This window comes from Pholcus phalangioides, unplaced genomic scaffold (assembly GCF_987345545.1).
Source record: "Pholcus phalangioides strain wild (caught in Gottingen) unplaced genomic scaffold, Ppha-v1.0 ptg000015l_1, whole genome shotgun sequence".
NCBI lineage: Eukaryota > Metazoa > Arthropoda > Arachnida > Araneae > Pholcidae > Pholcus > Pholcus phalangioides.
The window spans coordinates 75813839-75840137 of record NW_028301608.1 but is presented as its reverse complement, the minus strand read 5'-3'; the positions used below and the strand labels follow the sequence as shown (position 1 = coordinate 75840137).

Sequence of the window (26299 nt, the reverse complement as noted above, 5' to 3'; positions counted from 1 at the left end):
ATACCAATTTGAATAAATAAATAGTGTACACTCAAACCTGTTTTTGTGCGATTTTTTTTGTGCGGTCTATGAAAATTTCAATCAAATTAGAACATAATTGACGAAGTTATCAATAAAAAAAAAATTAGTAGGTTTGATCAACCATTTAGTTTTTTCGATTTTTGATATTTCATCACATAAGTATTGCGTCAGCCAATTACATTACATATGTATTGAAGTATGTAATCGCATTATTTAACTAACGTTCTTCAAAGTGCTTTCATATTCCTGGACCATTAAGATAAGCCATCATTTCAAAGCGCAAATTGAAGGTAAATTTATTATTTTTTCCATTTACATATAAATTTTTAGGATTTTTCGACATGATCCCTGAAAGTGAATGAGGGCAAAAACAAAGCGAAGAGAAAGGCAATTTCCTTAGAAACTAAGATTACGATTTTAAAACAAACAGCAGAAGCTGAAGGATCCACAGCTCTTGGTAAAGAATTTGGATTAGGTGAATCCACTATAAGAGGCATACAAAAACGTTATGTATGTGTAAAATAATTACATATGTAAATAAAATATTTAAAAATGTTCGCATGTGTATTTTCTAAATCAGATTCCAAAAGGTTTGGCGAGATTCCAAGTATTTGCCAAGCAGGGCCGCAACTAGGGGGGTGCAGGTGGGTCTGGTGCCCCGGGCACTGTACTAGAGGGGGCGCAAATTTCACTCTTTAATCTCTCCTTCAATTTTATGAGGGGGCGCTAAAATGCATCTAGTTGCGGCCCTGCTGCCAAGCCTCGTGTCTTGATTTCATTTAAAAAAGCAATTCTTAGTTATGTCGTAAGGTTTTGAGTTTTTTTATGCGGTCCCTATCCACCGCACAAAAACAGGTTTGAGTGTATTTACCTGTGAGCTGAAATTCTATAGTAATTTCACTTTTACAATAGAAACTATTTTTTCTTATTTCTTGTAACGATTTTTATTCATTTTTGATAAATTTAGATTTTTCCTATCCCGGTTAACAAGATAAGAAGGAGACTGTAGACTGTGCTGTTTTTACTCAATTTCCCGGGCTTAGGATATTTTTTCATGTGAGGGAGAACGGGCAACTCGATTCGCGCGTTCAAGTCAACTCAACTCTCAAGTTGAGGTAACTCGAGTTCGATTTTGAGTTGAGTTTTAGTGGTTTATTTTAATTTCTCAAAGTGAGGAGGGCCTTAGAAAATTTTATTATTGAGAGGTTTGCAATATGGCCGACAATTCTTACACAAAAATAATAGTTTTCCACGAAAACTTTTTCGGATGGAAGAAAATTGCACATTACCAATAATTTCCCACTGAATGACATGGAGCTATCACGTTTACAAAACACAGACAGTATTTTTCCATGAACGACATGGAAACAATCCACGATAATTCGCGAGCGCACGCACACACGCACGCACGAACACGGACGAAAACACAAATAGAACACAAAAACAATCAAAATTAAAGCGGATGGACGATTCCAATAAACATAACAAACGCTGCTTCCCAACATACGTTAGATACCATGTCGTCATTATTACTATATTTTATGAACCAGGGCAAGCATGCATTTTGGCCTCCCTGGTGTAATGTAGAAGTAGCAGTTATAGGGTGAATTCGTCGCCCCCACTACTCCATCACCCGGGGCGCACCCGACTCGATCCCCCTCTAGTTGCAGCCCTGGATTTTACAATACTCGGTCATCCGCTGAAAACTCTTCGTGAAGGTAAGTAAAAACAAAAGGAAAAAGTACATGAAAAAAAAGCGAATGATAAAATCATTTGAAAATCACTTGCCATCGTAAATGAATCGTATGTCTTGAATCATCAATTCCCCGTCAATGATCATGTGTGTCTTATTGGACTGCGATTTTGGTTCGCCAATGCGTTTGATGTTCTCCACACCCTGGACCGTTTTTTGTTGGAGCATCACTGATCCTGTCACTGTGGTAAAGAGAATTTCTTTGGTGAAGTTTGCGTGGAAATCCGGCATCGACAGAGGATCATCAGACTGCTTCACCAAGTGGCTGATGTGCACTAGAACATTGTCTACGTACTCCGAGCCCGAATTCCATATGTAGAACGGAATTTTCCTCAGACCAATGTTCAAAGAATTTACCAATGCCGTGTTCAGATTTTGCTGAGGAAAAATGGGCATATGTGTATATATATAGAAGAATTTACATAATGAAAATTAAATTTTTTAGTCGAAACTAATGAATATCAGCGCCATAGGCAGCTGTAATATGCAGTGTAGTGAAAAAACATTGTAAAAGTTTCATATTTTAAATGAAATACTGCAAACAAATTAATGTGTAAACTGGAAAGAAATAGCAAAAATATGAAAATTCAAATAGCAATGAAAAATTCAAATAGGAATTCAAAAGTGAAAAAAGTTGTAGCCAATGTCTAGGGCTCTCATCAAGGGGGAACAACACTCCGAAATTGGCTTAACACAGAACGTTTCCATCTGCTAGTCCTAGGTAGGGCGGATTGTGTTCAAAGTGAACAGTTAGTTATTGGTGTGAGGAGGAAGTAAAGGCCCGTTTACACGCGGTAAGTGATTAAGTTGGTAACTAAATTTTAAGTTGCCAAGTACGATACACTGTATGCAGACGATAAGGGCCGTTTACACGGCTTTAGTTGTCAAGTGCACAAGTGATTTAGTGGTTAAGTGAAATAAAAACGGTTCTATTTTTTCCGGTTAAGTAGACCTATGCGCATGCGCCAGTGGACGTGACCTACCGCTCTGGAGGGGTCTTTTTGCTCTCTCACGGAGAGGTTTATTTTGATCTCAAGCGTGAACCTGTTTATGCTCCGTCGTCTCCTACCGTTTCGCTAGAATTCCACGGAAATACAGAATGGTAAGTAATGGTGTGCCAAAGAGACACAACCTTCAAGTTTGTTGAAGAATATCTTTGCCATGAATGTTTGTTGAACTATAGAAATGAAAATTACCTTAACAAACAAGCTAAAAATTATTCGATGTTGGAAAAAGCTATGGAATATTCTGTCGACGTGATGTCAGGATTTGAGAAAAAGTGAAGATTCAAAAATATATATCGGGTGTGGAGGATTTATATATTAAAAACTGGAGGGGGGTTTCGAATAATTCTCTCGTCCAGAACGAATTTGCTGCCATCTGTTGTAAAAATACATGATCAAATATTTAACATAAAGATATCATCTAGATTAAATTTAAAAAAATAATAATTTCGAAAATTTGGAAATAATTTTTATGTTTAATGAATTTTTATTATTTAATTTTTAACCCTTAAAATTTCCTACGAATGCCAAGAGTCTTTTCCCGTATTTTCGGCTTACATAATTCATAATTATCTCCTCTTTAACATCGATTAAAATATCATATAATCGATATTTACATCTTAGAAATAGAGAAATCTTATATTTCTTCTCGATGACTAACAGAAGTTTATATGAAGTGTATTCTTTTTTCCCCTTTTGGGTAAGTGAAAGTGAATAAATTTATATTCTTTAAAAAAAAAGAATCGTATAATGTGGCTGTGATCATAGTATTCGTAAGTTCTACCGGATCATCTTCATCCATTGTTACGAAAGCTATGAGCTTTAAAAAAAGCACTTCTCTGAATGCCAGATAAATAAAAAATGATTACTATTATTCTCCCGCACGTTGCGTCTCTCTCCCTCCGTGGATTTGAGTAGACTGAAGCGCGCATGCGCTAGTTGCTCTTGGCCTCCATAAAAATTATCCAATAAGGGTTTACGTGTGGACACTTTCAAGAACAATCGGTAACTTAAAATTTAGTTGCCAACTTAATCACTTACTAGTGAACAAGTAACAAGGTGTAAGAAGAGGAAACCCGTTGCATATTAAGATTTTTTTGAGATTATTTAATGCATTTTGAAAATCGTTGGAATTATTACAAATGTGTTTGATGCGAGAAACTTGAGAAAATACAATATTTTTGAAAATATTTTTGCTGATATTTGAATTGTGATTGGTTAGAAAATTGACTTTGAAATTAAAGTCTTTTATTTTGTCGTGGATACCAGTTGAGACCACATTGTCTTAAATAATATCTTAAATTTACATATCTATTTGCTACTGTCAAATTTCACAAAAATCCAATTAAATTCAGATTTATGACATGCAACACAAACTACAATCATAAAATTGGTTTTAAATTCTTCACAAATTGCTTCATCATATTCTTAAAGAAATTCACAACAGTAAATCCGGCATTATCATCAGCAATAATGTCAAAGTGTTGGAACTTCTCAAAACAAATAAAATTAAATTCATTGAGACATTTCATTTTGAAAATCTTTTCACTAGCATTCCACATAATGATATTCTAAACATCTGTGAATTTCTCTACAACAACTTTGAACAATGCATAAAAATGGAAAAACACGAATGATTGAATATTGCAAAATTTTGTATTTTTGAGAACTATCTTTTTAATGGTATTTGTGTTTGTATAAACAAACAACAGGGATTTCTCTGAGGACTTGTTTTTCAAGTGCTTTTGCAAATATTTTCTTGCATTACTTCGAAAACAAAAATTTAATTTCTCTTAAAATGAATTATATTCATTGATTGATGAAATATCATAATTTATGAAAATTCAGCTGTAAAAGAAAATTATTCAGTAATTGAAAAAAATCTAAAGGTGGATTTGCATAAATTAATGTAATGTTCATGCCGCCTGGCAGTCCAGTGGTTAGGGAGCTAGCTTCTCACTGTGCAGGTCTGGATGGATGTCTACTAACACTAACAGATTCCCTGGACAGATCGTAACGATTTCTTGGGAACACGTGCTGATCATTTTATTATTATTGTTATGAAAATTGAAGATGGATAAAGAGTAACGCAAATTTAGGATAGATAAAAATTAATGAAAATTCATGAATTAGGGGCCGTTCAAGTATTACGTAAGAAAATGTTTAGATATTTTTGACCCCCCCCCCCCTTGTCATCAAAATTTCGTCAGCACTGCCCCCTGCCTCTTAACCCATATTGCTGAGATCAGAAACGTACGTGGGAGGGGGGCATATGGGGGCTCGTGTGCCTCTCCCAGACGAAAAAAAAATTTTTTTATGTAAAACATTAAAATTTCGAAATAAAATACCTTTATATGTTATTATAATCAGTTTCTGTTAATTTCAATGCTATTCTAAGGCTTCCTGAAATTTATTGCGTCCCACCCTTTAAGTGAGATATAGTAACCCCTTGACCCGCGAACCAAATGTGGCCCTGAAGGTTAACTGATATGGCTTGCCTCCTCAAACCCAATTTTGTAAAAATGAACTAAGCGGCACATTTACAGAAGGCTTAAATGGCCTGTGGCACAATTCCAGAGCATTTAAGTGGCCCGTGGCACATTCAAAGATCACTTAAGTAACCCGTGACACAGTTCCGATCTGATCACTTAAACGATCCGTGGCACATTTAGAGATCCTTTGAGTGACATGTGGCACAATTTTAGAGTACTTAAGCGGCCCCCAATGCGGTTATACATCACTAAAGTTACCCTCAGAACATTCCCAGATTACTTAAGTGATCCGTGGCGTAATTGCGGATCGCTTGAGTGATTCGCTGCACAGTTCCAGAGCACTTAAGTAGCCTGTACGGTTGTCTACAAAAGTATTGACCAAAATAGACAAACTGTTTCTCTCTTCCTTGACACCTCAAAAGCATTTGAAAACGCCAATTACGAGATCTAACTTTATAAATTATCTAACGCTGGTGTTAGAGGTGAAATGTTACAATGGTTCAAGTCTTATCTAAATGATAGAAAACAGAGAGTTAAGAGAAATAACTGTTTTAGTGAATACACAACTATAACAAAAGGAGTTCCTCAGGGCTCTATTTTAGGTCCAATTCTTTCCATCATTTTTATTAATGATTTTTGTACGCTAAAACTCTTCGGTAAAATAATAACATACGCGGATGATTCAGTGGTTCTCTATTCCTGTACTGATATACATTCGCTTAAAAGACAGGTTGAATACGATTTACTAATAATCAATGATTGGTTCAATAATAACGATATGAAATTGAATCTCCAAAAAACTAAATTTATTTATTACAGCTTGATTGGGGATAGCAATGCAGACATAGTATTCAAATCACATCTGACAAACTGCTCAAGAAATGATTGCAACTGTCCTAATTTAAATAGAGTTTTTTCTTGGAAATATCTTGGAATCCCGTTAGGCTCAAACTTGAAATGGACATCTCACGTTTGCTATACTAACCAAAAAAACTCAGATATTTTCTCTACAGGTTCTATCATCTTCATAAAATTGTCCATCCTTCCTTTTTGCGAAAATTATACTACGCATGGATACAATCTTCATTACAATATGGAATAACAACTTGGGGATATGATTATAAAAGCAACCTTCTTCCTATCATAACCTCTCAAAATAGATTTTTTTTAACTTTTAAATCATTCGGTTTTGACTTCTGGTGCTACCGTCAAAGACATCTTAGGTTTACGACACTTAGTTGTCTACAAATCGATATTGACACTTCATAAAAATAAGAATTTATGCTCTCCTAAAAAATTCATCTTTCTGAGGAGACCTGGTGAAACATTTGAAATCCCTTTACATAGAAAAGAGGATATTTAGCTGTTGTTGTCTATTTAGCTTCCAAAATTTACAATGCCTTGCACATTCGAATTAACAAATATAGCTTCATATTCTAAATTTAAAAAGGAATTATTTAGTTACGTTGCTGCTATTTGACATTGCTGCTACACTGTTACGTTGTTACGTTTGTTACGTTGCTGCTACATTGAAGACTATTTTTAAATGTATATCACGGGACTATGCGAATACGGTACTTGAATTAAAATTGCCGCTTTATGTTTATGACTATTATTAACATGTACATTACATATAACTGCGAAAATTGTTTTGACTATGATCATTAATTTCGTTGATTGGTTGTCAGTACGGGCATAATTACCCCTTGACAACTCATGTATATCGATACACTTGTATAGTGTTTTGATATATCGCATTATACATTATATTGTGTGGTATTGTGTTTTTGTATTTAATTTGATTGAATAAAGTTTGGGACTGATCTCCGGGACTGACATATATATATATTCTTTGCCCATGTTGATACGTGTGAAGAAAGCCAATATAACTGATAATGTTGTTATGTGAACTTTGTTTCTTCTTCACACTTATTTTCATTTAATTCAATTTTTATTGCAACATTTGTAGTGCACGTACCATGGACGGGTAAAAATAATTAATGGGTTTAACGAAGGAAAAAAAAGGTTATAAATTTTTTCATATTTATCAGACTTTGCTTGGGAATTATGCACAATCACCGGTAAAAGTGATAAATGTATTGAAATTTAATCAAATTTTCCTTCTATCGAGTCGATTGATGATTATGCATAACCATCATTTTTACAAACAATAACATATACTCCGGAACCAATTGCGACCGAAGCCAAACGTAGTATAAATGGGAAAGTCGTATAAACGAGCGAGATTTTACTGTATATCGTACCTCCCCATTAACGGACAAAAGTTTTGGTCGCATGGGTGTCCATGATCGAGAGGTTCTACTGTATTAGGGCCATTCAAGTATTACGTTTATCATCGATGGGGGGGGGGGGTTCCGATTTGCTGACTTTTGATGACAAGTGGGGAGCGGGGGTTTGGATAATGCTTACGTCATCAACCACCCTTTATGAAAATATGAAATATTTTCAATAGCATCTTACTCGGTGCGCCAAAACGAGAAAAACCTTTCAATAGTTTGTGGGCACATGAAGTGACATCCCTCCCCCCATCCCCTATTAATAAGTGCCCTACAGAGCCATTTTAGTGATCTCTAAATGTTTCGTGGATCTAAGTGATCTGGAAATGTGTCCGGGCCGCTTAAGTGCTCTAGAACTGTGCCACGCGTCACTCAAATGATCCGTAATTATATGCCGCGGATCACTGAGAATGCGCCGCGGGTAACTTGAATGATGTAGAACCGCACAGGGGGCCACTTGAGTGCTCTAAAGCTACGTCACATGTTACTCAAGGGATGTCTAAATGTGTCACGGATCGCTTAAGTGTTCTGGAACTGTGACCCGGGTCATTTAAGTGATCTGAAAATGTGCTACGGGCCGCTTAAATGTTCTGGAATTGTACTACGGGACACTTAAGCGATCTGTAAATGTACCGCCAAGTTCATTTTTACAAAATTATGTTTGAGGAGGGCAAGCCGCATCAGATAACCCCCAGGGCCATATTTGGTTCATGGGCCAATGGCATTTGTGCGATTTATCATTATATGGTTTAGAGGGTGGGTCGCAATGAATTTATTAAAGATAAATTTTGCGTTCACATAGCCTTCAAATAACATTGAAATTAACAGAAATTGATTATAATAACGTATAAAGAGGTATTTTCTTCCGAAATTTCAATTAAATTTTTTTTTCATTAAAAAAAATGAATTTTTGATCGTGGGAGGGGCCCAATGCCCCCCCCCCCTCCGTGTACGTCTCTGATCCCCACGAATATATGTTAGGATTCAGAGGGGCAGAGCTGATGACGAAATTTTGCTGACAAGGGGGGGGGTCAAAAATGGCTAAAAATTTGCTTACGTAATACTTGAACGGCCCTAGGCGTTTAGATAAATTAGAATATTTATTGTCATTTTTTATATTGATTTAAAATGAATATATTACAATTAACATTTTTGAAATTAATAATTTTGTGTCTTAGAATGAGAAGTATGTTTTATTGAGAAATAAAAGAGATGTTAGAAAAATGCGAAATATGTTTGGCGCGTAAAGTTGACGAGATTTTGAGAATTTGTCAGATGCGTATATTCTTGTTATGGACTGTCCATGAAAAATTAAATTTTCAGCTCTTATAGCAAATTCATAGCCGTGGCTCATCCAATTTTTGTTTTCTTGATGTTCTGGCCATGGCCCGCAGGGCTCCATATTTTCGGAAGCTCGGAACAATTCACTTTTTTTTGTTAGTTTCCTCACAAAAAAAAAAATACAATCAACATAAATAAAAAAATTACAATCACAAAAGAGGGTCTCGTGAAAAATCTGGCTCAAGGCCCAGAGGCGTCCGTGAGGGGATGGGAGGGGGTCATCGGAGGCTCTTGTCCTTCTTCCCTCAAGTCAACCAAAAACTAGAAAAAAATGAATTAATATTTTAGTTAAGAAATTTGAAGTATCGAAAAAAAACTTGTGTGCAATTTTAACAAATTCCTGTTAATTTATATGCATTTCGAAGGGTTGTAACTCTCTCTCTGGGGAAGAGCATTTTTGTGTTCTTACGAAAGGTCGATCAAAAGCGTACGCCCCTATGTATTATGAACCACGAGAAAAAATGAAACTAAGAGAGATAAAAAGAAATTTATATTACCAAAAAAGAATTGTCGCACTAATTTTGATAGGAATTTCATCTGTGAAAGTTAGGTACCGTATACTTATTGCTCTTGTATATTAAAATACGCTTTATTTCCGCTTCTAAATAAAGCCACGAATACACGAATCTAAATTTTCTTCACTCGTTACAAGGAATGTGTCGCCAAGTACGAAGACAGTGCGCCAAGTTACGGATACCATGGTCTTGTTATTCAACTCGTCACGTGCTTCAAAAAAAGAAGGCACCGGACAATAGGACGCGCTGTTTAGTTAATCTTATATCTATGAGTGTATCTACTCAGTGTTTTTACTGTGGGGAGGAAGGGGGGGGGGGGAGTTGAACAATTGGAAGTAATTTTACCTTTACATTCAAAAGAAAACGTTTGACGAGTTCCTTGCTTGTGACATTCAGGAATTTCTTGACGACAACAGTCCAAGTTGTACTGCCTTCGATACCTTCCAGATCTACGACCTGAATGTTGTCATAGTCCATACTGAGGTTAAGGTCATCACTATTCAACTGTAGGTAGGAGTTATTCTTCAAAGCGGTCTTCCTTTCCGTGTATACGTTTGCAGTTGCCTTAAGAGTGACGTTTTTTGAAGCCGCCCAAAAAGTGCCGTTGCCACGAATCGGCACAATCTCTATTACTCTGCCTTCCATTCTGTAACTGCCATTCGTCATGATTTCTGGAAAACGTATTTCTGTGTATATCTTGGAATTATTCAGATCAGCATCCAAACGCTCAACGAGAAACGAAGAAAAACCTGAAACACGTTAAAAGAAAAATAAACAACTTGTGTGATACCATAAAATGAGGTACTTTAGTTGTCATAAAACCACGAGTTCTTAAGGGTCATTCATCGCATTTAAAAAAAAAAAAGGGAGAGAGGAAACAGAGATGGAAATGTAGAATACGTGTATCAATTATTTCAGTTAACTTCTGATTAAAACCGTTTAAAAGCCAATGGAATAAATGGAACATAGTTTTTATTTACAAAAGTATAAGATAAAAATTGATTCAAACATTTCAGGTTTTTTTATCGTATATAGACGAGAGTTCAAAGTATTTTTTGAAACAAATTCGGAAACTTTAGGTTGATATAAACATTTTTGACAGAATTTTGAAATTTGGCATTTTTTGGGAATTTTTTCCCCATTTCGATAAAAATTTGCCAAAATTTCAATTTTGAAGTAAATTGAAAATTATTTTGTGTGTTTTTACCTCTTAATATATCAATCAAAGTAAATTAATTAGTTTGTTCGTGCTGTTAAACGTTAAAGAGCTACGTGCGTTCAAAAATGCATGTTCCATTTATGGATCATTGACCTTTCAAGAGCGCGGAATTGTAGGGATATCTCATGTACAGTGCGCTGCTTCGATTTTCCCGTTCGAACCCAAGGGTGTTGTCATCGTTCCATATGTGTATAGGGGGTAATTCTGGGTAATATGATACAGAGGAATGTGCTTTCTGGGGTAGATTGTTTATATTTGGCGAGTACTTTTTTATTCTTGCATTCTTAGAAATGTATGTTTTTGTGAACTTCAGACTAATCAAACCGAGTTCGGCAATCCTAGATAGTCTTGTTGTGTTCAGCTGAGTGTAACCATATCAAAAGGTATCTTACATTAGAAGAAGCTGCAAGGTATTTAGAAACTCTTTCAGATTCCGAATTAAAGGATGCAGATATATATATGCCAATTACGTGCTAATGAAAATGGAAACATCACGGATGAAGCTGATACTGTTGAAAATGGTCTAGAATTAACAGTGCCAACTGATGTATGTGAAATGCTAGATAATTTTGCAACAACAACGATGAGCTGTTAGAAAACTCCTGAAATGTGTTCTTCAAAAGATGTAGGGCATAAAAAAGGAGCAAAACGTAAGTGTGACACTCAAGTTTCATGAAAAGGCAAAACAGTTTTGAGCGATTTGGAAAAAAAGAATTATTACATGGGATAAAAAAAATTCTTTCTAGAATCCGATCAAAACCTCAGCTCTGGATTCCATTGAAAAAAAAAATTGGCATATGACCATTACAGCACGTTGGATAGTTCATTCAGAGTTGCGAGAAGCGGATTGTATTTCGCATTTGGAATTCCGAAGAGGAAGTGACAATGGACCTTCTACGAACGAAGGAGGGGTTGATTATTTATCCAGGTCCACGTTGTCAACTGAAAAAAAAGATGTCAGGTCATCTGATGGCCATTATATTGTCTCCGACGAAAGAACGGTGTGCGGTTTGCCAAAAATGTGTATAAATGCTACAAATGTGACAAACGGGTCCATCAAATATACTGTATATGTTTTCCTTCTTTTATCACGGACATTCGGAAAAAATTTGTATTTTCTGCAATCATTTTTATGTTAAAAAAACCAGCATGTGTTGCGAATTTGAATTTGTAGAAAATTTCGTGTGATAATTGTATTCCAGAAATAAATAATCGTTGGAATATAGGCGATACCAGTTTCCGCTTTCACCTCTCCCCAAGTGCCAATGTTCCATTTATACAACATCATGAGAAAAAAAAAAATTCTTCAAATTTCAAAATTGATCTATGTATAGGCATGCAAAAGGACCTCAAATTCCAAATTTCTAAACAATAAGTGACTTTGTTCATAGTTCGGCCTTTAAACGGTTAACTTAACAACTAACTTTATTTCCACTAATTTCTTTCGATTATATCTTAACCTCTTCGAGGGTATCGAGGTATACAAATAAAAGTTTCATTCGTGGACGGCGCACTGTTTTCTTCACGTTTTCGCAGCTCAAGGACTGGTGTGGTTGACTTTTACCTCACTTCAGCCTCGTCGTCGGAAAATGTTCGTCACCGTGGGTTGCTGTGAGGGGTGAGTCTTCTGATTATGCCGATTTCATTTTTGCTGGGCAGTCAGTGCGCTTGAAAATGGGAAGTAAGAGTATGTCAAAACTGTGTTTTTTGCATGGGATTTCTTTTGCCAGCCATCGTGCGGCATGGGACAAGGTATTTAATGCTTATATTTCATTACTTGAATATGATATGAACGCACGTAGTGACGACGACGAGGCCCCTAACGAAACTAGTGTTAGACACGACCTAATAGTCGCCATACTAAAAACTCGCGACATGCATTCGTCCCGTACGAGACATGCAGAGATTAAATCGTCTTCAAGAGGCGCGTGCAGTGGTAACAATTCTTTCTGTGAACTTATTGAACTGGGCTTTAGGCTCGTAAACTGTGAAGTTGATTATGACAAGTACGAAATTGAGGATGCTATGATATGGAAACTGGGTGAAGTGCTCGATGCCGAGGCATCATCTTCTGGTATATTTCGCAAAAACAGCCCTTCTCCCCATCAATCATCTGATGACGATGCAAATAGCGTCAGTGGAAAGGGAGGTCAGAAGAAAAAGAGAAATAAGAAGAAAAAGAAGAGAGATAATGGCCCGAAGGACATTATTTGTGAGCCCATTATTGTAGAAAGGTGTGAGGTGCCCCAGGGTACCCTGTGTAATGATGGTTCAAACGAATCCCCACTTGTTAGTGCCTACGCTGTGGTCAAAGGTCGATTTGGCCAATGCTGTAACAGCAAGTAATGACGTAGTCGCTCCAGCCAATGGGCAAACAGCTACTTATGACGTCATTACTACAGCCAATCAGGACTCAACCAGCAATAAGACGCGCAGGAGCGACGTCATTGAAGCTATTCCATCAACAAGTACCGTAGGAAATGCGGGAAATACAGGACAAAATATCGGAAACTCTGGAAATAATTGAAAAAATGAAGAAATTGATGATCCAGACCCTGATAATCCTAATCAATGGAGAGAAGTCTCTCATAAGAAATCCCCCATTGACTCTTACCAAGTATGGGAACTGGATGGAATTGCTGCAAAAAATTAAAAGCACCTGCCAAGAGACTTTTTCGGCAAAAACAGCCGGTAAAAATATGATGTTGTTTTTGAACTGTGAAAATGACCACCGTGCGATTACAAAAATGTTCGATGCGATTAACATAAAGTATAGCACACACATGCTCCATTCAGATAAGACAATAAAAGTGGTTATCAAGGACTTAGAAAGAAATACCCCCTGTGAAGTGATCAAAGAGTCTCTGGAAGCCGAGGGCTTCGAAATTATAAATGTTGCTCAGTTAAAAAGCCATAGAGGACAGGACCCTGACAGAATAGTAGTACCAATTCCGATTTGGCTAGTGGAAATGCCCCGAAAAAATCGGAGTAAGGAAATTTATAAGTTGACTTCTTTGAACTACATCAGAATTCGAGTTGAGATGTATAGAAAACGCCAGGGTGTGGTCCAGTGTTTCAATTGTCAGGCCTGGCGACATACATCGAAGTCATGTCATAATCATCCACGCTGTGTCAAGTGTCCAGGGGAACATCACTCCTCTGAATGCAGTCTGAAGCGGGGTGAGCAAGACCCGATATGCACCAACTGTGGAGGAAAACACAGTGCAAATTACAGAGGCTGTTTATCGTGCCCCACTAGCAAAGGCAGAATGGCCAGAAATGAAAACACGACAAGACGTCCAGATATACCAAGAAACAGACCAAATATTGGTATGCATAATCGTGAAAATGATAGACAATCCGACAAGTTGAGACCAAGTCACAAATCTCAATATAAATCTCAAGATGACCATGATGATGACTGCTCAAGCGTCAGTTCAGCTAGAGGCTGGCCCAAAGGAAGGAAGGGAAGGTTCAACGAACCTAAAAGGACTTCTACTGTACCAACGGCCGAGGCAGTGCCAACTCATGATGACAAGAGTGTCGTGTTTCAGCGGGCTACCGACGAGATGGTGCCTTTTGCCAAAATACTGAGGTCCCCTCCTCGACGAAGTGAATCACCGGCAACAGCTGTTAGAGACGTGCGGGTCTCCAAAGCAGCTTCCAATAGCAGTAAATTAAACTGTAGTGTGGTGAAACCAACAGCTTCGAATCGACGATCTGACATGTGTGGTGGCAACCGTGTGGAAAAAGAACCCACGAAAATAGCAAATAACGATATCAATATGAACTCTAATAGCATAATTTTCCCGATTCAACAACTAATATCTATTACGAAGGACTGCTTTCTGAAAATCCTCAGAGCTACTTCAAACGAAGAGAAAATATAAATCTTCTTCAACTGTTTTCTAACTGCAGCTGAACACTCATTTGCTTCAACACTCACAAATGTCTAGTACACCAAATGTTGTGTTGCATAACATGAAGATCATGGCTTGGAATGCCCAAAGCTTGATCTCTAGCATGACTGAGTTCAGGGACATCCTTGACACTGAGGGTGTTCACTTGGCACTGGTGGGGGAAACTTGGCTTCGTCCTTATCACACTGCCAAAGTAGCAAATTATGGCTGTATCAGACAGGATAGAAGCTTTGGTCCAGGAGGAGGAGTAGCTATATATGTAAAGCGACACATTAATTATGATATTATTCAGCTACCTCCCTCGACACAATGTGAGGTAATAGCAATAGAGATCTACGTAAACAATCAAAAAATAGACATTCCACTTTTTAACGAATTTTTCAATTGTCAGTACCCAGTTATAATGTGTGGCGACATGAATGCTAAATCCTTTCTGTGGAACTCGTACTCTACAAACACCCAAGGCAGGGTGCTCGAAAATTTTTGTATCAGAAAGAGCATTCAACCTTATGCGCCATACACTCCAACTCATTTTCCTGACCAGGCTGGCCAGTCACCAGATATTCTTGACATAGCGCTTGCTAAGAACCTTACATTTGCTATGTCGGTTCACGTTCAACCTGTCACGGATTCTGATCACAACCCTATATTTCTGGTAGCTGATTTCAATATTCCTTTTATATGTAAACCAAAGAAAATAGTGATATGGCCATTATTTAAGCGAAAGCTGGCCAGAATCACCTTGCCTTCCTTCACGGGTGGCAATATTGATCAAATTGAATCTGACTTATTATTTCTCACAGAAACCATCACTAACACTGCTAAGGAATCCACCCGAGATGCTCCCACTAATAATCCACTGGGTATTCCCCACTGGATTAAGGAACGCATCAAATTAAAAAACAAATTTAGGAGGAAATGGCAAAGAACGTTAAATCCGTACTACCAAGATAGATACAGATCTATAAAAAGAGAAGTATCTAGAGAAATCAAAGAACTTATGAGTGAGCGTTACTTCAGCTTTTTACGTGAGGCAAATTGTGCTGATGGCACGTTATACAAAGTGTATAAAACATGTAAGCCCACTTATTCGAGGATTCCTCCGATTGTGGGCACAAGCAGAACAGTATATAGTGACAGTGATAAAGCGGAAATATTTGCTGACACATATGAGAGACAGTTCTCTCCATGTGATAACACTCCTCCTCAGCATATTGCCAGTGTTGACAGAGAAGTTCAAGTATTCTTTAGGGATATTCCCCCAGAACAACCCTCTGCTTTATTTCCTACGAACACTGAAGAAGTGACAAACATTATCAAAAACCTCAAAAAGAAAAAAGCACCTGGTCAGGACACCATCACCAACAACACTATCAAGAATCTCCCCGAAAATATGGTTCGCCAGCTGGTCAACATATTCAATGAATTACTCCGTGCAAACCACTTTCCGGCAGAATGGAAACTCGCTAAAGTTAAGGTCATCCCCAAAGCTGGACATGACCTACACTATCCACAGAATTGGCGCCCAATCTCACTTCTCAGTTCATTAGGGAAACTTTTTGAGAGAGTGGTAGCCATCAGACTACACAAATTTGTAGAGGACAATAACATTATCGGTCCAGAGCAGCACGGTTTCCGCAGCAAGCACTCGACCACCACTCAATTATTGCGGTTCGTAGAACGAATTCAAGAAGCCAAAATTTATAAAGACACTGCAGCAGTACCCTTTTCCGATTTAAAGAAATCTTTTGATAAAGTTTGGCAACAATGGGCTGCTGTTTAATATGATTCGCATGGGAATGCCGTATAACATCATCAAATTTGTGAGCAATTATCTCGCTCCTTCCGAGTACAGATAAATGACTCAATATCTAATTCTAGACAGATTCGTTCATCAATAGCTCAGGGAAGTGTGTTAGGTCCCATCCTACACAATTTTCATATGAATGACTTCCCAGTTGCCCCTAAGGGTTTCACCGCTCTTTATGCCGACGATAGTGCCCTTTGTTGCACAGATAAGGACCCTGGCAAGGCCCTTTCAAACTTGCAAGAAATGGTAAGATTGGTCGAGCGCTGGTGTGTGCGAACCCGTGTTGAACTGAATGCGGATAAAACCAAATTCATGTGGTTCACTAACAAGTCCTCATTACCACAAAAAGCACACATAGAGGTACAAGGAGTTATAATCAACCCAGTCATTCACAATAAATATTTGGGGGTGATAATGGACAAGAGATTCAGTTTCTCCTGGCAGTGTTGATGCCATCCGTAGGGCGACCGTGGCCTCGGTCATGCTCAACAGACTAAGCCACAGGCACTCAAGTCTTTCAATTCGAAATAAAATTATTCTGTATAAGATGGCAATTAGACCGAATCTTCTGTATGCTGCGCCTGTCTGGTTGTTCTCGAAGAAAATGAATATCATCGCTCTGGAGAGATTTCAGAACAAGACTCTGAGGAGATACACCGGACTACCTTGGTACGTTAGAAACGTTAATATCAGACGTGATTCCGGAGTGGCTGATGTAACGTCATATGCAAAGAAACTGGCAAAGAACTTATTTGATAAATTGAACGATTCTGAATTTCCACACCTTGCGGAGATTTCATCATACGACAGTAGACACAAAGCACGATTAAAAAGACCAAAAAATTTTCTACGCGTGCCTCGACCTGTGTTGCCAGGTCTATGAAGATTTGGAAACTTTTGAAAGAAAAAAAAGAAAAGAAAAAAAACCCTTGGGTCTCAGGTGAACCTACGTCTTCACCCACCTTATTAGAATCTAACTATCATTGCAAAGCGCACTACTGCACAGGAATTGGCAGAGTCATGATGAAGGGGGTTTGATGGATTATAACTATCCATTGGAACCCCGTTTCACCAATTACGGTTTTCGGTTTTCGGTAACCTCTTCGAGTACAAGCTGTCGGTGACAAATATAAATGATCTGCATTAGACGTATAGGTAATAAATAGAAAAGCCTTGTTCCCCGTTAAAAAAAGGAAGAAAGGGAAAGAAAGACAGGAGAGGTATAGGCCTATATGACTCAGGTAGGCTAGGATTTTTATCTTTTTTCAAAAACAGTAATACTTTGAAATGGCTTAGACCCGGCTTCGAACCCCACCGTCGCCATAGTGGTGGTTGGCTGAAGTTGGTTTTGAGAGGTTCCAACTTCAAGTCGTGAATGTGAGCCGATCTTCCCTTTAAAAAGTCTCGCCACAGACAGCAACAGACCTACAAATAGTACAAATGTAATTCAATCATAATACATCACTCACTTCCCTTCTGAAATATAGATGGCAGCACTGAAAAATCAAACACAATACTCACTCATATTCACTCAGACTGTTAGGTACACACACAGTTACACTTTCGACACAACTCACTAGGTAGTAAATCTTCCATAGATGGTGATAGAGTGAGATAGCCTGAGTTGTGCTCGGTTTTGAAAGAAAAGTACTAAAAGTCTAAAGTTAGGTTAGATTTTCATTCTCAACTTCCGGCAATCCAGAAATTATTGCTGTACATCTGACACCGTATCACTCAGAGATTGATTTTTGATTGAGTTTCGCATTTTCAGATTTCAATTTGGTTCCGCCGACGGCGGATTAAAACCAACATTATCATTCAGAATCGACATCCTGGACCATAGTTAATCAAGTAATTAATTCAATAGTGTATTTACAGGGGGACTAAGAGGGCTATAGCCCAGGGCGTCAAATTCGGAGGGGCGGCAAATTTTTGAGTATAAAAAGAGAGGAGAGAAAAAACTTTTTTTTTAATTCACGTTTCGTAAACGTATGAGGTTCCATGTGTCATTTGGAGGGGGTTGGACAAGAGCCCGCGTACGTCACTGATTCCATCAACATAGGAGGTGGGGGTAGAGATGAAGAAATTTTGCTGACAAAGGAGGAAGGGGGTCAAGAATGGCTAAAAATTTGCTGACGTAATACTTGATCGGCCCCAAACACAGAACATTCTACAACAGGTTTTTGAATTGGAGGAGAAAAAGTAATGAGGGATTTCCTGCTGTAGGATGAGTAGACAGGACAATAAAAAGAATCTTCTGCAACAAAGATTCTCTTATTAGCGCCGGTCGAGGCTTTGGTGGAAGTCTTTGGAATATGGTTGACCATCTGAAGAAACAGGCTAGAGGTAAACACTGATAGAAACAGTGTTAAGTGGCTATAAATCGAATGGATGAATTCGATTACAATACATTTTTTTAAACCTGTGTGGGAACCGAAATGGGACGAAGTTGGATAATCCAGAACAGTATCCGTTTGCAGTCCCCAATTAGAATATAAAAAAATCATGGTACAGAATGGTAAGCGGGGTCACGCGATTCCATTTACTGGTCTTATAAAGACAGCTCTGCTCATGTGATGTTTTAATGAAAAAAAAGAAGAACAAATATGGAGTGGCAGAACCTACATTTTTGTGAATTGTATACAGTATTACAAAACACTACATTCGGTTATAAACGCAGGATTACCAACAAGAAAAACGGAAAAAAGCTCCTCTTCATTATACACTTTCCTGACGAAAACAAAATAAGCAAATATCAAATACAGCTATTCCTTTCTGATAAGTTCACACATTTTGTATTTTGTGAGAGTTTTCTTTAATGATAATTTATGAACGATCACCACAATTCAATCTTAGATAATTTGTAATACTTGTATCGATAAGGCGTATATATATACAGGTATACATAATACGCATATTTTTTTGTACGATACATCGAAAAATTCAAAAAGCTTGAGCTAAAGCTCATTTAAGAAATTAAAGTAAAAAAGGAATATTCATTGCATTTCAGTTTTATATTGGGTGCAAAGCTACATGAAGGTGACTCACATCCTAGTATTAATACAGGAACAACTATTAAATCGTGTTTTCTCTGCAATCTACTATATATTTGACACAAAATAAAGTGTTCCAGATTCTGCCACGAAGCTGGGCTGGAAGAGATCTCGGCAACGGGATAAGTCCAGTGGCAAAGTTCTGGTGTTCATTCATTCATTCATGCATGCAATCTACTATATTAGGGGGAGGAGGGGAAGTTTCTGACCCATGCACCCTAAATACGTTTTCGTCTATGGTAATTCGTAGCATAAATACCGTGAGTTTTATTGGCTCTATAAAACACTTGATAATTTTTTGTCTCGTCTTAATCTTGAAAAAAAAATGTGCATAAGTTATATACAGGGTGGTAACTTACGACCGACCAATAATTACACACGTGATTCCTTGTGAAAAACTAATACAGAAAAGTGTTTTCTGTTTTTCGATCGGACGAATATTGGGTGAGTTATAAGCTTTTAAAATTTTGTGACGTACCATTTTTCTAACGGTCAGTTATATGCCAAACACCGAACCAAAGTGCATTTCTCCGCCAGCAGTGGGTTGTCACTTCTTAAAAATGAACTGAAATATTCCATCCCATTAGAAGCCAAGTTCGGCCTTCTTCCTTCCCGATTGGCACTTTTTCTCTCCGTGTAGTGTGATACTATATACATATATCTTGCTATTACGTATCGCTTACGTATTTGCTTCGTCTTCTATGTTGGTAAATTTATCGCAAAATTTGTACCATGTTAGCCAAATGAGATCTGTTTGAAAATTGTTTAGCCAAATCAACACTTTTTTGCCAAAATGTGCAATTTTTTCTACCATCACTATTAAGTCTAATTTTCTGAGGGAAGGTGCGTGCGAGCGCGATCATTATTTTACGTCGTTGTTTTAATCAGATTGCAATGTTGATCAATAAAATTAGTAATAATAAGTTGTTTTTTTTCGGTTTTTTTGGTTTTTTTGAACTTTTATCGAAGCTGTTACTTGTAAAAAGTTTCAACGAGGGATGTAAAAATGGTAGCTTGACGAAGGTGTGACTTGGTGGAAACAGTAAAATAATAACAACGATTCAATCAAACTTATTACGTTACGAATTGACGTATTCAAAACAATTTTTGGTTTCAAATTTTTCTGTTGACTCTCACTATTCAACTCTGATTTTTTTCTCAAGGATATTTCAGTGATTTTAGGGTGTTTTTGGAGCCCTGATTCTGAATTTGACATTGGTTTTATCAGATCGGCTCCAGTTTTTGAGTGAATGACAGTTGAATTTCGATGGTAATACCATAAGCAAAACGCGTATCAATTGGGGGGAGGGGGGGGGGTGAAGCAAAATGCGATAATTCATGAAATTTTCGAAACTTCTATATGATAATATTGCATTCAATCAATCCGTTAAAAATTACCTGTATCAACGTTTTTAATTAAATAACAAATTCAAAAAAATTGACTAAAAAATAGGAAAAATCACAACATTTTTAAAAAAAAAATTCGGCACGGAGAAGAAGCAGAAATAACGAGACTATTCCGGAAAATACGAGACAAAATGAAGGAGGTATGGTCACCCTATTCACAGTGACTAGCTCGTTTTATTTATTTTTATTTTTTATATCAAAAAATCTTATTTTTAAATCCCCCTCTCTCCCAACACACACAGCGAGCTCTCGATCCGCTCAGGCCGTAAGCCAGCATGCAAATCACATTGGAACTGTACTATATATGTGTTTGTGTGTGTGTGAATCATTTATAAACTTAATCATCATTTGATCATTTTTGTCGCACCACGGTCATTTTCTGCATACGAGGGCTAATTAGACCGGGCAATTTATTACCGATTCCGAACGGCAGCTTTTTTTTTATACTCGCCGAGAGGTTGGTGCGCTAACCCCTCGATGTGGGACTCCCTGCGGTAGAAATCTTTTTCTGTGGTCATGCCACCGTTTCTGTTGTACCCCTGCGTCGGGAAAGTTCCTGACGAGAATGAACCGGGTATCGAACTCGCGACACCTCTAAACATCCTTTGGTACTTTTAGGCGAGTATCTTATCGACCTCTGGGCTAACGCGCCCACTAAACTTAATATCAATACATAAAGATCACTGATGTCTGGTAATGATATAAATGTGAGAATGTGTTGAATAAAATAGGAAAGTAAAAAAAAATTGGAAAGAAAAATTTCTACGTAAAAATTAGTCATTGAAATAATATTGATACTGTACCGAAACCATCAGCAGTTTTGACATCAGCCGTCCTAATATACCCTAAAACCATTAAAATTCCCTTGAAAACATGAAAATGTTTTATTTTCAGGCCTAAAATTTTGTTATTTTAATCACACCGTTTAATTCCCAAACGTTTAGTTTTATGGTAGTTATTAGAGCCATTATTATTCGAAAAATAACCTTGAATAATAATTTCATCACTCTCAAAATTTTTTAAGGTCAGTTTGGTATATAAGAGGAAGTTTCTTTCTCTCAAACCGTACACAACTTCGATCTATCGCTATAGCCAATTTACTACCGAGTGAGTTCTGCCGGGAATGTTAGTGTGTGTGCCTGACAGTCTGATTGAGTATCTAGCGTTGTATCTGACGTTTCAATGCTGTCATCTATATTTCAAATTGTGAGTGAAGTGTAATGATTTTTGAAGTGCAATGAGAACATTTGTACCGTTTTAGGTCTGTTGCTATCTTTTGCGAGACTTTTTAACGGGAGATCGGCTCGCATTCGCAACTCGAAGTTGGGAATCACCGAAAACTAACTACAGCCGACCGCCACTGTGGCAACGGTGGGGTTTGAACCCGGGACCTCGTGGTGTGAGTCCGTCACTATGATCACTCAACCACCACAGTGGCTAAAAGGAAGATACCATCTTACATTAGTAAGTGCTCAAAATGTGCTCCGTCCATTGAGATACATGAAGAAGCAAGGCGTGAGATGGAAAGCTGAACCCGCTTCATCATAAACGGTGTCACTGTCGTCACTGCCGCATGCAAGGCGGCTACGAGGTTTTCTTGCGAGTCAGGCGTATTCCTGTACACATGCGCTTTAAGATGGCCCCATAAAAAAAATCTAAAGGGTTTAGGTCAGAGGATCAAGCAGGTCACTGTATTGGGCCACCGCGGCCAATCCACCGATTTGGGTATTCTTGATTTAACCACTCGCGGACATCCGATGCGTAATGGGTCGGTGCCCCATCATGCTGCAGCCAAAGATTTCGCAAGATAGCCAAGGGAAGGTCGTCAAGGAAGTCTGGGAGGCAATCTCTTAAGAAAACGAGGTAGTTTTCAGCAATCAGACGTTGTGGAAGCAGATATGTTCCCAGAAGATTGTTGTTTATAATGCCGCACCAAACATTAATTCCACAACGAACCTGATGAGATTTCGACGTGTTGCATACGGATTTGAAAAATCCCAGATATGGCTGTTAAAGACACCTTCACGAGTAAATGTTGCTTCGTCAGTCCATAGAATCCTATTTAGGAAAGTGCTGTCATTGGAATGCTGTTGAAGCAGCCATTGACAGAATTCTTTCCTTCGCGGATAATTTTCTGATGAAAGTGCTTGCACCCGTGTGTAATGATACGGATGCAAAAACTCATTGTGCAAAACGTTTAAGACCGTTACGTGACTTGAATTTAATTCTCGTGTGATCGCTGGTCATTGGATCCAATTCAACCAACGACAACACGTTATCTTCGAAAGCCGGTGTTCTTACGGACGATACAGGCCCAGCGTCTATGTTTGGTTGTGGTAATACACACCCTGACTCGCACAATCGGCGGTCCAGTCGCAAAATAACTTTATGTATGGTCTGGGTGCTTTCGCGTTGGATACCGTTGACTGTATAACCTTGCTGCTTGCAAGGCTGATCCGTGGAACTCACCCAGTATAAGGTGCATGTCACAATATTCTTGTATGTTGAATGCCATCAAATTAGAAATTATAACAATAAATAATTAGACGCAGTATTTTTTGGAGAATAAAACAAAACGACTAACGCTTATCTCTATAACCTCTGTGAAGCTAGCTTTGTGAGATGCAAACAACCTCTGTTCTGACTTGTAAAACAAGTTTTTTCTCTTTCCTGAAAAGTGCGAGAAAAAAAACCTGGTTTTTATATCTCTTTCGTTTTCTGTACAGCAGGGTTAATACATTTTTAGCATTGTCTAAAACGCTAAGTTATACATTTGGTGAATTTGACCAGATTTTTAAGTGACGTCATCAATTTTTAAAGCGTTATAACTAATTAATTATGGGTCAGATCAAAAAACGGAAAACACTTTTCCATATTAGTTTTTCACAAAGAATCAGGTGTGTAATTATTGGGTGGTCGATAGTTACCACCCTGTGTATTTCGTGTAATGCAATATTTTTCGATAAATCGGGACTAAGAAAGAGGCAAAGGGCGCTAGCCTAGTCTTTTTTTCGGATGGTACAAAACTCTAGCTACAGTAAACTCTTAATCATGTTATTCCATGTACGAGTACATCAGCATTTTGGTAAACGTGAGGGAGAAAGACTACAGGTCCTTCTCCCTTGGATACTTATTTTTTACATATGCACATTTTAACATCGTTTCATGCTGAGAGAATGCACTTGACTTTAATGACGAAAAGAATAGTAAAAATAATTTATGATCTAATTTTCGGTAGAGCTACTTACAATTGTATAAATAAAACTTCCACGACATTTTTCCATTTAATGCCCTCAAAACCCCTTATGTTAGCTCTTGGATGGTTCTATGAAGGTCATGGCCCACGTTGTTATATAGCAGGGTTGCACAAACCTTTCTGGCGCGGGCCAGATAGGCGGCGATATGGTTTTCCACTCGTAAGCAAGAAACTGGTGTAGCTATCGCGTTGTGTGTATTAATAACTTTCTTCAGGAACCCTTTGGTGGGCCACATTTGGCTTGCGACCGGAGGATGGGCACTCTCCGTTATATATCAATCATTATGAATCGGAATAGGATACGAATACAGGACAGAAAAGTAAAATTTAGGCGCAACAATATACGGTACCTCTTTTTGTCTTTTGTTTGGTTTATGATTTATTAGTAATGGCATGGGAGGGGTGGAGGGAGGTGTTAAAAAAGGTTACACTGAAATGGGAGGGAGCGACAAAATTTGTACAGCCCACAGGCGGCAAAAACATAAATACGGCCCTGAATTAATTGACGGATTATCATATTTACCAATACGAGCTTGGGATTATACATAATCACCGTTGAGTATGATAAATTCTCGATTTATGGACAAAAATTCACAAATTAGAGTTTGGAAGAAAAATTAGTTTGTCTAATTTTACTGTCCACTATCGGGGAGTGAAATACATTAAAGCCCTATTCCACTGAACCGGGGATCCAAAACGTGTCAGTTAACGGGAGGTGTCCGCTAACGGAGAGTGTCCGTTAATCGAGGTTCTACTTCACGTATGGTTAATAATCAATCTCTGTTGCATGGATTTGGGGAGGATTGAAAATCCCTTCAAATCACAAAATGAATGCACGTCAACTGCAGAGTTGGTATGGTATTTACCTTTGATGGGTTTCCGCCGTCTTTGGAAAAACCCAATGTAAGCATAGTAAAATTACTTGATAACTGTACCGATATGACAACCATATTTTTATGGGCATCTTTTTATCAGCCACCTCGTTGGGCATTTTGTCTGTTGTGGCGTTGTATTTGTATTTGTATAAAAAATATTTTGATCGAGTTTTCCTTAACCAAAAAAAAAAAAAAAAAAAAAAAAAACATGTGGTGAATATATGATCATCTTTTCTCTCAACTACTAAATGATTCTGAACGATTCTCTCAATATTTTAAAATTTCCCAGAGTACTAAATTTGAGTTTTCAAAAGAAAATTGATAAATATCAATTTATGTTAATCAATAAATCATTTATAATCGCTCACAATCTAGTTCAAATACTAGTTCGACACGCGCGCAATCTGTAACTGAAAGAAAAATGCTTTCTGAGATATTTTCTGCTTCTCACAGCCGGTTCGTGCAAAGCGGCGACACACTATGCAAATGAACGGAACGTTGCCCTATTTCCATTGGTCCGATAGCTACCGATTTCTGTGTGTATAGAATTGGAAACACCAAGAAATTTTTTCCGTTAGATTTTCGAAACCTGAAAACTGAAAAAAGTTGAAATTCAGGTTTTTTTTTTCTAACCAATCAAAGACGACGCGGGTTTCCAGAATCGCGTGCACTATGTACATACCCTAAACCCTGTAAAAAATTGTCTCCCCCCCTTCCTTTTCCTTTACCTTAGCATTATCTTTTTATCTTTATTCCCTCGCTATCTGCATGTCGAATAAATCTATTGCTAAAAGCTGGTACGTAAAAGGGTTAATGTGGAACGAAGGATCTCTCTCATTTTAGTGGTCGCATTATTTTACGCTCCGCTATTCTTATCTAGCTTAACGTTCACAAACTGCAATAGTATTATCGCTACAGATAATAACTGTTCCTGGAGCTTCCAAAAACTCTAGGCTGGCTCATCCGTCATATTTGTGCGCAGTATATCAAAATTAGTGCTGCTGCCAATCGCCGTTCCCTATGCCACTATTTTTAACGTTTAGACGTCACTTTGAGCAGAAAACCGGTTTTGTCACTCCAAGATAGACGACTATGAGTCTTCCCGGAATTCAAGCCATCATCCTAGTACGGAAAGAGTTTTTTTTTTTTTAATCTAATTGCAAAACAACACACACAAATACATGAATGCAAATTAATATATAAAATAAAGACGGTACAACAAAAAAACAAAACATACTCTGCAGCTCTTAGGGACTCAATTGGTCCTCCCCCGAGCTTAATAAATTCTGTAATAAGCAACAGTAGATATTTTATGTGTAACATTGCAAATACATTT

General features: G+C 37.7%; 1 protein-coding gene across 1 annotated transcript in view; it reads right to left on the bottom strand.

Moving 5' to 3' along the window:
* Positions 1-26299, bottom strand: part of LOC149076698 (uncharacterized) — a 79900-nt gene that overhangs the window by 8933 nt on the left and 44668 nt on the right. Inside the window, exons 4-5 of the mRNA XM_089244320.1 lie at positions 9769-10172; positions 1810-2152 (exon numbers count right to left, since the gene is read on the bottom strand). Coding sequence (XP_089100446.1) covers positions 1810-2152; positions 9769-10172 — 747 coding nt within the window. The remainder of the gene's footprint in view (positions 1-1809; positions 2153-9768; positions 10173-26299) is intronic.